Source organism: Equus przewalskii, chromosome 22 (genome assembly GCF_037783145.1).
Source record: "Equus przewalskii isolate Varuska chromosome 22, EquPr2, whole genome shotgun sequence".
Taxonomy (NCBI): domain Eukaryota; kingdom Metazoa; phylum Chordata; class Mammalia; order Perissodactyla; family Equidae; genus Equus; species Equus przewalskii.
In genome coordinates this window covers 21,344,406-21,358,094 of record NC_091852.1, presented here as the reverse complement: position 1 = coordinate 21,358,094, position 13,689 = coordinate 21,344,406, and the positions used below count along the sequence as shown (strand labels likewise).

The 13,689-nt window shown below is 50.7% G+C and overlaps 1 protein-coding gene across 3 annotated transcripts; it reads right to left on the bottom strand.

Moving 5' to 3' along the window:
* Positions 1-206: 206 nt before the first annotated feature.
* Positions 207-11,760, bottom strand: DMRT2 (doublesex and mab-3 related transcription factor 2). 3 transcript variants are annotated; one of them, XM_070589797.1, is made up of 7 exons: positions 11,075-11,760; positions 7,260-7,669; positions 6,988-7,138; positions 5,649-6,195; positions 3,899-4,001; positions 1,939-2,019; positions 207-1,547 (listed from the first exon to the last, which is right to left on the bottom strand). In XM_070589797.1, exons 4-6 carry the CDS (start codon positions 6,156-6,158, stop codon positions 1,964-1,966), a joined length of 669 nt encoding a protein of 222 aa, XP_070445898.1. In that variant the 5' UTR covers positions 6,159-6,195; positions 6,988-7,138; positions 7,260-7,669; positions 11,075-11,760; the 3' UTR covers positions 207-1,547; positions 1,939-1,963. The 3 variants fall into 3 exon arrangements, with proteins under 3 accessions (XP_070445898.1, XP_070445896.1, XP_070445897.1); XM_070589795.1 differs by lacking the exon at positions 1,939-2,019 and having other exon boundaries at positions 11,075-11,707; XM_070589796.1 differs by lacking the exons at positions 3,899-4,001; positions 5,649-6,195; positions 6,988-7,138; positions 7,260-7,669; positions 11,075-11,760.
* Positions 11,761-13,689: the final 1,929 nt, after the last annotated feature.

Sequence of the window (13,689 nt, the reverse complement as noted above, 5' to 3'; positions counted from 1 at the left end):
CTTAAAGCTATTTTTGCCTCAGTCCTAAATAGCTAAATTTACATGCCTTCCAAAATGCAAAACTAAGGCTTTATCAGGGTTCTCCTGTAGACCCCAGAGACCACGAGGAGCAACTGAAAATACACAGAATCATAGAAAAATAAAGAACACATTTCATAGACACTAGCTTTTTCATCTAGAAAGAACCAACTATTTACTTCAGCAAATACTGGGTCTTTTAGAAGACAGTGTCAATTTTATTGCTTTTTGAAATGCTGTGTAAAGCGTGGAACTTTCCAATTTGCACGTAAGTAATTTCCATCTTTAAGTTTAAATATATTTACGCGGCAAGAAAAAGAACATGCATATGAATATATAGAATTTTTTAAATCATCATCATACACATTAGAAATTTCTTTTACAAACATCTTTTTTCTTAAAAAAAAAATTAGCAACTGGTAAGAACCGTCTGAGACTGCAGAAAATCCAGCTTTCTGTTTAAGCTGCCTTTCACTGAGAGACGTGAGTGATGGCAGACGAAGGCCTCTTAAGAATAGACTCAACAGAAAACGACAGTGGTTCATTCACAGAGAGTTTTGTTCCAACTTGTTTGGCTACGAAAAGATCTTTTGCGCATCTATCTATTGTAAATGTGTACTTCTGGTTCTCCTTGACTAAACGCTCTCTGTGTTTCTTAGGGGCCGCTTCAAAGGCCTCTTTGACAAATGGTGTTTTCAACTCAGGACCTGATTTGTCATTAACAGTCTGCTGGAATAGTGAGTGGAATGGATTATGTTTAAGTGGCAGAGGGTGGCTGGTGCTTTCTTTGCTGATCTTGGTTAAGACGTGCCCTTGAGCTGCCAGGGAGTCCGTGTCAACAATGGGAGAGAAATTCCGTCGGGGTGGGGAGAAGGCAGACCTCTCAGGGACGGCCTGGTGTCCCTGAAGCTCATTTCTTGAGGTCTGGACCTCCAAAGGGTGAGGCAGCACCAGAGAGCCTTCCAATTTTGGTGGCATCACGTCGTGTTCCACACTGAGTCCATCCTGGATTCGCACTCCCTTCAGGTCCCAGCTGGCCCCAGGTTTCAGAGCTTGAACTGAGGTGGTGGCATTTAGCAGGCACTGCTGGTAGAGGAGGGTGTCGCTAATGGAGCCACACTTGGGCCAAACTAAAAATCTCGAGGACAAGGGATATTGTCTGTAAGTGGCAGCCACACTGACATTGGAAGAAATCAGTTCCATATTCCCAGACCCTGAATACTGCATGGTTAGATCAAGGCAGGTGGGCAAAAAATTGCAGAAGTCTTTGCTTGGCGGCTCCCCCGGGGTGGGGCTGTAGGCACTTTTGTAGGAGTTGTATTCAGGTCCATGCACCATGCGGTTGGGCAGGAACAAGGCAGCAGCTTGGGAAGCTTCCAACATCTCCCTCTCTTTATATTCTCTCTCCAGCATAATGTTCTCCAACTCTTTATCAGCAAAGGCCCGCCTTTTTCTCATCCGGTCACTTACCGGGGGAGGGAGAGGCAAGCTCCCTCCCACATAAGTCTCTGTGGGAATGGGGCGGTAGCCTAAAACAAGCAAGCATTGCACACGAAAGAGATTAACATCCAGGGAAGAAAAACCTGGAAATCCAGGAGGCAACAGAAACACTACAAATCAGCACAACAATTATTTACAGTTCTATATCACTAATATTTTCACACAGAAAGCAAAAGTTTAGGTTCGATTTAAAATAGTTCCCTTTGGGGGGAAGGATATCCATATTGTAACTTTTTGTTATTGTTGTTTTTGTCATTATAGGTCTGTTTCTTTACTTTGACAGCCATCCTCTACTGGCTGAAATGTTAATGTTCTTCCCAGGCTCCTATATATTAAGAAACAAGCCTGCTCATCTTGCTTCAGTCAATGCTTTATTACTACCCAGGTCATCTTTTCCATTATTAAAAAAGATATCTATACCTAGAGCTGATGTCACTTTTATTTTCTAAAGATGGTTCATTATGTACACATTGTTACAGTGGTAGGATAATCCGAGGAGAACTAGGAAAAAAGAGAAAGTTAAAGCAGATTAGTGAGGAGAAAAAGAGGAAAGACTGACGGAAACAGAGAAGCATAGAAAATTGAAAAGAGCTGTTAACCAGTCAAACAGATTGTGCGGTGAACAATTTAACCAGGCCCCTACCCCTGAAAACCAGTACAAACAAACAAACAAAAGGAGAGAGGGGCGATCCCCTGCTATATTGAAAAGAACTGGTCTAAAACATTTTTCCAAGCCCTAATCATGTTGGCCAGATACCAAAAAGGTTGAACAAGCACTCATTAGAACATAGATTAAGTCATCACATATTTTATGAACAGGAACAAAGTCAAAAGCAAAGATCAGTGTGACATAAATAGAATTCCTGGCGGCATAAAATACTTTGGAGTGTTTCATCATCCCGGAACACTCACCACTATCAAATTTGTTTAAAGTCTCCATTGTAATGTTTGTGTTTACATAGTGACAAACCCATCGTACTCATTTGCAAATAAAATAAAATTTGAAAATTAATGTTTCTAGCTCTACGGTCAGTTTCTGCCAGGAAGTTATTTACTTGAATTTACTATTCCATTTAGTCTTCCCACTTCTCGAATTGCTTTGGCACAATTTCAGTTTATCAGTGTGGTTCCTATGGTTATAAATCTATTTACCCAGTTTGTAACCAAATTCATTTTTAATTCATGAGGAAACATTCTAAGGTCAGAAGTACAAAGCACAGGGTAAGACATGAACAAACTTTTAAAACCTGTCCAGAACCAACCCAATTCAGTAGCCACACAAGAAAAAAAAGAACTCAAATGTCTGCTTTTTTTTTTTTTAATCTGCATGTCAACCCGAATTTTATGAAGTGGTAGTGATTAGAACAAATATAAACTTTCCTTTTCTTTAAACGGTGAAAAGTAGTCAACATATCATTTATCAGGTCAATAAATAAATTCCATAACTGAACAGAGATGCTTTTACGAATCAGACTCTGAAAGCCAGGGTCTCCTATTTACAGATGGTCTCAACATATTAACTGTTATGAAATTCAAATGTAACTACTTCTTCCTTAAAAAAAAAACAACTATCTTCTCAAACACTATCACTACAAAAAAATACATTATTTCATTTATAAACTTCAGTGTGAAATTAACCTGCAATAAACTAACAACAGTTTGATTTAAAGTTGAAATGCATAACCGAATTAAATCCAATTATTACACAGATCAAGACAATTTTTTAAGAAATATTCATGTATCCCCAGGCTTTAGAAAAATCGAAAACATGGAGAGTTAGAAAATTCACACTGTTCAAATTCAAACTCCACTTCTCTTGTTTGACTCAAAACCTTTCTCAGATTCTACCATCTCGACTGTCAAAAATAGTAAAATGAAGTGTGGAATAACTACAATTATGTAGATAATCCAGAGAGGAAAGTTGTGCAAAGAAAAAGAATGGGCTTAGAGGTTGGATGGCACAGACTAGAGGTCTTTATCGGTGTGGGTATCTATTAAATTCCTCACTTGACTTATTCTATTTAGCTCCAACTACAACTAGAGCTATTTTTTTCTTTCTTTCCTTCCAGGACATCTGCTCCGGAATCACTTGGCAGTGTATCTTATACATCCCTCACACCAGGGCAAATTTCATATGCATTCCATGCTACCCCATTAACTCTTAAGCAGACAACAAAATTATCAGTGACAAAAACCTCAGGAGGTATGTGACATTCATTTTCCCGAGTCCTGATTTCCTTCCTAGAGAAAAACTTTCTAATAAAAGGCACCTTCCCCTCAGATTGCTCTGTCGAAGGTTAATCAAACGCCATGTGCATGAATGATGAGAATCAATCGGAACTCGGTTTAAAGACTCAAAGATAATTTTGCTTAGTTTTACCTTCTAAAATGCTTTTGGCCAGCAAACTGGGTGCCCTGACTTGCCTCTGATACACGGCTTTGCGCTCGAAATTATTCTGTTTCCCGGAAAGTCCCTTCTTGTCCTGTAAACACAAGAAACAGAATCAATAATGCCCTGAAAGAAAACATGGGAAAGAAGCGAGAAGGAGAGGACGTCAGCAACTCTCCCCGGTCTAAATGTATGTCTTTTCCTAGACCATGTGAAAATGATTCAAAACGATTTCATATCAGCACCCCTTAAATCCAGGGCAACGAGCTAGAAGCTCTGCCATAAGTCGCCACCTGGTGAGCAGGGTCCCCGGCTCCCCCTGGGGCCGCCTTGCTAGAGTCACCCCAGACTCGCCCGCAGCCAGAAGTGGGGGGACATCCCGGAGGAAGGTGAAATCCACAGTGGAGGAGACGGTAGGAGGGTGGCCCTGAACGACAGCTGCGCCAACCACTGCGCTCTGTTCTCGGAACCCAGATGTGAGGCGGAAGGTGCCCAGGGCCTGCCATCGGTCAGTGATGGTGAGCTGGTTTCTCCCCGCAGTAGGGCGGCTGGGAGGAGGCGCAGGGCACTGAGGGAGATAAAGGAGTTCTCTCTCTCAGGACTCTCCTAGGTCTGGCCCAAAACTCCGCCGTGTTCACTGAGCGACTGAAGTGCATGAAGGCTCATGGAGCTCTTGGAGGCCGCCTGGGATTCAGGACAAGGGACCCCAGCCCTCACTCCCGCAGTCACCGCCTGGTCGGTGGGAGTCCGGGCCCTTCCACCCCAGCGTCCAGCCGAGCAGGCCGCGGGGAGCGCAAGGAAACTCAGGCCCGCGGTGAAACACGCCGGGCAGACGCGGGAGGAGGCCGCGCCCAGGGCCAGGGCCACCTCGGGCACCCAGCGCGCTCTCCCGGGTCCTTCCTTGGAAGACATTCCATTAGGGTCACTGCCTCCGGCGTGTATGATGACCCACTTCCTGGGCCCTCCTCGCCAGAAGGTAAAGTCAGAAATCCTCCCGCGCCCTGAGGCTGGGAAGCCGCCGGAGAAGCCTCCCTTGCTCTGAGCTCTCCATGCACAGGGACACACGGAAACCAAAAGGCCGAGGTTCCCGGAGCCTCTCCCCTTGAAAAAACCCCTGGCTCTCCTCCCAGCTGGAGCCCCGCGGAGGGAGACGGCAGAGACCCCTCCACCGGCTCTTAAGAAGTTCTTGGGGCCAAAAGCTTCTGACTGCAAGACCTTAGCACCTAATCTCCTCGCCACTTTCGGTCTCATCTGTAAAATGGGCACACGTCCTCCCATCTTCAATGGCCGTGACAGCGGCAGCACTGTGTGCGCTGGATGCTGCCTGGTTCTTTGTCGCGATCGGCGCAACAGTACAGTGCTGAGCATCACGAGGGACGCGGTGCCTGGCACCAAACGCCGCCTCCACCCCGCCGCCACCAAAATAAACTTTACAGTATAAGAAAGAAAAAGAAAAACCCTTTCCCATAATGTCCCGACGGGCCTAACCACTTTCAAGGCCTCTCTGACAGCTTTTCAATACAAAACGTTGTCTGCCAAGTTCCCCAGCGCTGCCCACGCCTGCCTCCCTCCCGGCCCCGCAGGCCAGCGCGGGGAGGGAAGTGTCCTGACCATCCTTGCGAGGAAACGCCAGGCGGCGCCGAAGGGCCCTGGGCCGGGGGTGTGGGGAGCAGCCACGTCCCCTCCGGCTCCTCGACCCCCATTGTGGTCCCCGACGCCTCGGGGCCCGGCGTGTACGCACCTCGGTGGCCTGCTGCCTCCGGAGCGCCACCTGGGCGGCCATGACGCGCTGCCGCTCCACCACCAGCAGGCAGTTGGCGCACTGGCAGTCGCGCCAGCGGCAGAAGCGCTTGTGGCCCTTGAGGCAGGACACGACGCCGTGGTTGCGGCATCGCGCGCACTTGGGCGTGCGGCTCAGCTTGCGCGGCTCCGCGCTGCCGCCCGCGCTCGCGCAGCGCTCCGGGGGCCCGGCCCGGGGCGGCGAGGCCTGCGGCACGGGGGGCGGCCTCGGCGGCGGGCCCCCTCGCTGCTCCGGCCGGCCCGGCACCCCTGGGCACGCGCCCGCGTCCTCGCCGTCGCCGTCGTCCTCCGCGTCGTCCTCGTCCTCGTCCTCGTCGTCCTCGTCGGCCGGCGGCGGGCTGGGCCCGGGCGGCGTGGGCAGCGGCGCCCCGCGGCCGTCCTCCTCCAGCTCCAGGCTCTCCACGTCGATCTCCCAGTCCCCGGCCGCCGGGCCCGCCTGACACTCAGCCATGGCGCGCGGCGCCTCGCTCGGGCCCACGCTCAGTCGCCTGCACTCGGGGGAGACACGAAAAGACCCAAAGACCCACCGGCCGCTGTCAGGCACGGTCCCCAGGCCTCGGGCCCAGAGTTCCTGGACCGCCGGGCCCCTTGGGGAGCCCTATTCTCTCCATGTCCCTCAAATCCAGGCCACACGTGCCTTTCTTGTATCTTTAGGGCCCCCAGGGATTCCCAGCCCAACAAAGTTTTTATCTATTAATTCTAAGTGCTCTGTGACCACCTGACCTTTAACCGCAGCTCTCTATATACCACGCTTTCAGGACAAGTCCCTTGGTAATATACCGGTCACACACACGAAAACATTGTGCCTAACTAGGCCGACCTAGGCCACTTGTCAGGTTTCCCCGTGCCCAACTGGTATGGCAGTGATGAATATAAAAATGTCGATGGAAGAATTATTTTCTTTTTGATCAGAAGGGGCCCTTCGAACCCAGAGAAGTACCACCCTAGCCGCCCAAACGTCTCTCATCCGCGTACGCCAGCAAAAGGACCCCTCCTCGGGCTTGGAGAGGTCCTCTCATCCCCATCACAACCACCACCAACGAAAAACCAAAGTTGTTCTGCTGTCATTAGGACCGCACAGGACACTGGGCACAGAGCTGCAGATGCCCTTCCAGCATCAACCGTGCCCGGGCCTCGCAGGGCTGACCCGAGCGGGCTCTAGGTGCATCTTGCACGGTTTGCACTTTAAGGCAAGACAGCCAAATAAAATAAAAAGATAAGGAAAGGTGATTCACCCCCTTTGCCCTCCCTGACTCCCTGAGCAACATCATAGCACTCACCAAGACTCTGAGACCAGCGCTACCAGCCGAGGCAAAAAATATCCAGCCTTGGGACCTGGCTCTTGGGCTGCCGGCTGTGCTGGCAAACAGAAATCGGCGCCGCCACACCCTGCCACGAAATCCGGGCTGACAGCTGGAGGCCCGGAGACCACTGGATGGGGAGTAAGAAGAAAGGGGATGGAGAAGGTGAGTCAAGTCCTCAGCGGCCTCGTCCCGCACATCCCAGACTCCGCAAAGTTCTAATCAGTCCTCGGCAGCCCCGGGCGCTTCACCTCGTTGAGGCTGCTTTCGGCTTCCTCTGATCCAGGCTGGGCGGGAAGGATCGGGCCGCCCCGGCCTGGTTCAGATCCCTGCCTCCCGGGCCGGCGGGCGCACGCAACTGCGCGCGACGCAGCGCCCCTCTCCGCAGTCGCCGGCCTCGGCTCCCTTTCCTAGTATTATCCGCTCGGGCTCCCGAGCTCCGCGCGCGCTGATTGGCCAGTTGTCAGGCGGTGTGCACGCTGATTGGCCGAGGCGCGCCGGCCCGGCGCTCTCCGCCTCCTCCGGGAAGCCGCGCTCCTCCCCACCGAGCTCTGCCAGAATCCACCCGCGCGGCCTTCGGTGCAACCGGGTCTTCTGTCGAGACGCTAAACCCGAAGTGTGAGGTCGCCTGCGGCGGTGAAGTCGCCATTTATCTCGTGGACTAGGAAACAAGCAGAGACACACTCTTACGAATCGCATTGTCCCCAAGAGAAGGTAATAGACGACAAGGCAGAGTTCAGAAAAGCTAGTATTGGTCTCTACCTTATCAGTATCACCAGTATTTCTGCGACTCAATCATTGACCCAGACGTGGGCGCTGAAATGAGGCCTCTCTAATCGGATGCACAGCGGCAGCCTACTTTCTCCTGCAAAACTAAATAGTTACTTTGCACCACCGCAGCAGACAAATGACCTGTAGATATATTTGTGGCTAGTGCCGCTCATCCTCAAAGCGCCAAGTGGTTCTTCGTTAACCTTCACCATGCCCCATGAGGCAAGCAGGTCACCAAATTACCTATGTCACTTACATTTTTCTGCTATGTCAATTACTATTACAGTTGATTTGGGGGAGAGCGGAAATACATGCCATTAAGAGATTTAGGTACAATATATTCACTCTAAGCATGTTTTTAAACGAAGCTTTTTTAAAAAAAGACGACTATTTTCTGTGCATGAAAGTATAAAGAAAAAAGACTTCCTACTGTCTCCCTCAAAAATCCTCACATAAATGTTTAATAAACAGTTAAATTTCCAAAATATTGAAAGCAGGAATTAGTCCCCTAACTCAATGCTGCATTCTACTTCTTGGGCTAAATTTAAAATCACTTAGATGCATTTCTAGTTAACCTTTAAATAATCAGTGCCTCTCAGGATCGGCTTAGGAGACATTAGGAAACTGAGTGCCACTGCACGGAACACATAGTAGGTCCTCAGTAAACATTTGTTAAAGGAAGGAAATTACTAAACATGATTCCATGGTTACTTTTCTTGGAGCCGGTCAGCAAAGTTAGAAGTTAACCAACCTCCGAAAGGCGGGAAAAGGCAGCTGAGGATTTACTGTGTAGCTAATGTGATCGGCTGGATGCGCAGGTATTCTAAAACTGTTGGCAATGTTGGAAACTCCTTCTCTGGTGACCAGGCACTGGGACTCCCCTTTTGGGCGGGTGCTTCTCCCCAGAGCCTCTTGCAATGCCCAATGAAGGAAGCAGAGAGAGGTCTTGCTTATTCCTGTGGGCTGCTCTGTTGCTCTGGGTCTCAGAGGGTGACGTGAGAGCTGTGCGCACCCAGACATGGGACAAAGAGTCACGCAGACCGTTCGTGCCTCTCGCTTGGCACCACCTAATAACACCAGTGAGTTTCACTTCTTGAGTAGTTTCTTATACTCTCATCAAAGCGCACCTACCTTAGAATATTTCTTTCTGTAAACTCCTACCTATTTTATTCTTTTTTATTTAATAATGGGAAATTCCACTTAAAACCAAAGACTCAGCATTTCAGCAGGATATTTTTCCGGGAAAAGCTTCCAATAGGATAGAAACGGAAGCAGAAATGTATCTTCCCCATTTTTCCAGTGATGAAACTGAGGTTCAGAGAGGAGCCCTGGGTCACACAGTGAGCACCCTGGTCCTAGGTCGGCCGCTGCTCTGAAGTTTCAGCAACTTAACGGAGCCCTTCACTCCCAGCCAAAAAGACTCATAATGGGTTGGCGTTTTTTATCTTATTCCCCTCACCCGATCTAATTTTAGTACCTGGTCTTACAGAGCAGCCCTCCTGTAACAGGACACGGCAGGTTTTTATCAACTCATTCTGGGTTTTTCTGCGTCTCCCCCTGCTAGCTATTTTTCCGCCTTTGCAAACAGGATCCAGGGCGCGCAAGCAATTTACAAACTCTCACCACCGCGGGCTGTGTGCGTGCGGTTGGCAGGCTGGGCTTTTATTTTATTTATCGCGGTGGGGGTGGGGAGGTACGACACACGAAATCATTAGCCCTTCACCAGTTATTCTGGATATTAAAAAACAAAATCAAGAGAGTAGGTTTGCTAATTTGGGATAACTAGACTGGGGGGGCAAGGGAGACCGGAAGGGAACAGGAGGGAAAAGGGACGTGAGCGGCTGTTTCCAAAACAGTAAATAAACCCAGACGGGCAGCCCTGGAATTTGTTCGAGTTGTACAAGCTGCTGTATAAGGAGGAAACAAGTAGGATTTGTGTACAGTAAACCCCGAGGGCTGAAGCCAGGACAGAAGATAGGGGATGGGCGGGGTAGAGGGGAGCACATCAGGACGGTGGAGCCGGCTTCTGGCAGCAGGGCCCTCAGAACGTGGGTCAGAGCCCGGCCGGCCTTCTTCTGGAGCAGCGTTTGGCCAGATGTGGAGAAAGCGGCGCCCGCATGCTGCCTGGAGGGACTGGGCCCCCGGTTCCGAGTGGGTGGGCCCAGGACCTTTCCCTCCGCGGCACTCTGCCCACCCCCCAGTCCCCAGCAAAAACCTACACCACAGCCCCACTGCTTTCTCCAGACTTCCCTGCCTATCTCCACGTGCCCTGCCTTCCCGCCGCCTGTCCTACCCTCCCTGCACCGCATCTGCCTACTTGGAGGCTGCAGCTGTAATCGTGATCCAGTTGAATTACACTCCATTCCCCGGCCCTGGATGCCCCCAGAGACTCTCGATCCCACCAATTTCTGAGAGGTGAGGAAGGCGGTGGGGGACAGGAGGTTTTTATCATGGGATGAGCTTCAAGAAATCTCAGGAACTCCAATATTAAATGCTAAATTATCTGCATTTTTCTGGGAAAATAAAAAAAAGGAATCTAAGGTTGCACAAACTGGTTAGTAAATTAAATATTCAGAGGCAACAGGAGGCAGAGAGCCTGGGCTCCAGGCTGGTTGTTCCGCTGACTACGTGACCTTGGTCAGTTATTTTTCTGTGCCTCAGTTGCCTCATCTGCAAAATGGGAAGGGTGGCCTTCCTTGGCCCGGACCTTGTTAAGACTCAGTGATAATGAAGATAGAGAGTCTTCACATAGTAGGAGCTCAATAAACGTTCGTTAATTCCGGAGGCGGCGCCGCGTGCCTCGCCAGCTGGATTGAAAGGCGAGGGCGCAGAGTATCCAGCTCCCGTCTCCTGTCCCTCTCCTAGAAGGGGTTAGGCCGTGACTGAGGACCTGTCAGGTGAGGCTTGTAAACCGACACCAAATTACAAAGTGCAGTTCCGAGTCCCTCTTGTAAATTACAAAGCAGCGGGCCGCGGGGACTCTGCGGGTCCCGCGTGGCGGGGGCGGCCCGCGGGGTTTGCTTCTCTCCCAGCTGGCCGGTGCGGAGGCCCCCTTCTCTCTCTCCCTTTCCCCAAAATCTCTCACCCTCAGCCCTTCCCGTTCCCGCGCAGCTCCGACTCACCCGGTGGGAAGCCCCCCTTTAGAGAATCGAGCAACAACAACAACATCAAAAAAAAAAAAAAAAACAGAAAAAGGGAGGAGAGTTTGGCTTTTATTTTTCCTTGATGAGGGTGGCTTTCTTTTTTTCTCCAAAAAAAAAAAAGGAAAGCATGTTTCAAATTGGCTCCTGCTCACCCATCCAGTTCCTTGCTGTGAATCCCAGAGGGTCCGCGGGCGCTGCCTCCCTTCTGCGTTGACCACGCCGTCGCCGTCGGGGGTTCAGTTCCAGGGCGCTTGGCTTCAAAAGCCTGGCCCAGCCACCTCTCGCCGCGTTCATTGAGCCCGCGGCCGCTGGAGTTGAGCGGCCCGGGCTGTTTTCCAGGCCCCGGCTCCACGCGGGCAATCCGGCTTGGAGGTCCAGCACCCAGGTTTCAGAGCTAACAGGGGGGCTTCAAATGCCAGATCTGCTTCTTGGCTGCGGAGTAACGAAGAGGGTCCTTAACCTCCCTGTGCGCCTCACTTTCCTCAACTGCAAAGTGGAGTTAACCTTAAGGGAGATGACGCCTGTGGACCCCCTGGCACAGTGACCCGCCTTTACTGGACATTCCATATTCGCATTGCTTATCATTTTAACTCAGCGAACTGGTCTGCAGAGAGCCTGAGACCGGGAAAATTCGAGGCCCGAGTTCTTCCCGACCCTGCCCGACTTCCCAGCTTCCGAGGCGGCCTCGAGATGAGTGTGGGGCCGGTTGGAACCCTCCCTCCACCAGCGGCCTGAGTGGCGTGGCCAAGTCAACCTGCCGCGAGCGCCGGGGGTGGGGAATGATTTTTGGAAACGTCTGGGCATCGCAGTAGAAGTGATTTGCTGTGGCCCCTTCTGGCTCTGGTTTGTCCAGAGATGACCTCGAAGCCACTCCCTCTCGCGGAAAGCTACTCATCGTTGTATCGTCTCACAACTTTGACCGGCTGCGGACGCGGCGAAATAAATAATCCCAGATGGGATTGCGGAGATATGATTTCCCAATTTGCTTTGCGTAATCAAATATACGACCTGTCACAGGCCCTGGTGGGGTGGGGGCCGCTCGTGGGAGACGACTGTTCTCCGCGGGGCCGTTAGAATTCGCCCTTCCCCTGCTCTGCTTGTCCAAAAATTAGCCTAACCAAAAGGACAATGCGATCTGGGCTCTCATCCCTCCTCTGTGGGAAGCAGGGTTTAACTCAGCTATTTAAGACGCAAAGGGACGCACTTAGTTCATGCCCCTTGTGGTACAAACGGAGAGGAAAACTGAGGCTTAGAGAAGTTCAAGGGACTTGCTAAGGAGACACACAGCTACACAGCGGCTGCGTGGGACCAAAGGGGCCACGGTAACTCTCCCTCCACCTCGCTTCTTTCATACAATTTTATTTTAACGTGCCCTTTGCATCAGGATGTGGAGTCAGATGCCCGGACTCTGAAGCAATCAAGTGGCGCTAGCATATCGAAGGATCTGCCAGCCCGCGTGCCCCAACCCCCAGGCAGCTTCCATCATCCATGCTGGGAAAGGGGGTTGAATTCACTCAGGGGTCATGTAGACGGAGATGAGGCAACTGCAGACCTCTTTGACTTTTCAGTACCCATTCCAAATGGTCGGCAGGGGAGGTAGAGACTCAGGGTCGTACTGGGGCCTGGCTTCCGCCCCAGGGGCTGCATCCTTGCTATGGAAGGCAGCCATCAGAGGCACGTGGCTTGTTGCCACATCAGGAGGCCGCGAGCACGCACACGGAGCTCCTGCTCTGGGCCTCGCTGCTGCCCCTAGGGGGCCTCATGACTAACTGATTCTGTAAACCCTTAACCCTGAGACCTGTCCACCCTACTCCTATCCCATACTGGGCTTTAGCATTTCTAGGGCACAGATTTCAGCCACACTGAAATCACTCTGCATATTTTCCCAACAGTCCAACTCCAGGTAGAGAGGACTCAGGAGAGGGAAGCAAAGTGTTGGTGAGGCAGGCACAGGAGTGATGGTGGACGTTTAATTCATACATGTGTGGGAGCCATTGGGCAAATCTGTTCACCTTCCTGGGCCTCAGGTTCCTAGACTATAAAGTGAGGAGTAAAATTCAGTGATTTCCAGGTTCTCTCTTAAACATTAAAGGCTATAATAAAATTTAACTCCCGTCTGATGGACTCATGGCTCAGGTAACAAGATCAAGAGCATGAAGACATTCCAAGAAGGACGAAAGGAGGTGAGGAGAGGAAAAAGAATTAGAAACAAACAAACTTTGGTGTTGATTTTGACATCGTGGTGACATTTCTCCTCTTCCATACTTCTGTGATTGATCCTGTCTAGCCAAAATCCTAGTCAATAATGTGAAAACAAAATTTAAAAAATTGTCAGCCAGTGAAAGATGGGGACGTGGAGTAGTTTCACCAAAGATGCAGTTTCCTAGAGCCCAGATCCAGTGAGGATTCACTCAGGTGGCAAACAGGGTTCGCACAAGTCACAAAGATTCCATGATCCTGTGGCTTCTAGATTAGGTCCATTCTGGTGGGATTTTAAGCCAAAAATTACCAGCCTACTTAAACAGCCTCCCTAGCCCCGTCCTGGGTCATATGCTCCCTCTAGGGTCTGAGTTTGGGCTCTGGGGAGGGCCAAAATATTTCCTTTGCTGTCAGCCCCAGGAGGTCTCTCTGAAAAGTGTCCTTGCTGGCAAGAAGGATTCCTCCCAATGCTACCAGAAGCATCGCTATGCTCAGGCTTTACTCCAAGCTGGGAGAAGACTGCAACAGAGTGACTTGCACAGCACAGATGCTCCGTAGCATCTGTCAT

Bases quoted from the DNA above. Each gene is read 5' to 3' on its own strand.
- DMRT2 (XM_070589795.1), bottom strand. From the start codon at position 6,158: ATGGCTGAGTGTCAGGCGGGCCCGGCGGCCGGGGACTGGGAGATCGAC. The intron at 4,002-5,648 runs GTGCGTACACGC...TTGTGTTTACAG, and splicing joins GGAGGCAGCAGGCCACCGAG to GACAAGAAGGGACTTTCCGG. The intron at 1,548-3,898 runs GTAAAACTAAGC...TGCTTGTTTTAG, and splicing joins GGCCAAAAGCATTTTAGAAG to GCTACCGCCCCATTCCCACA.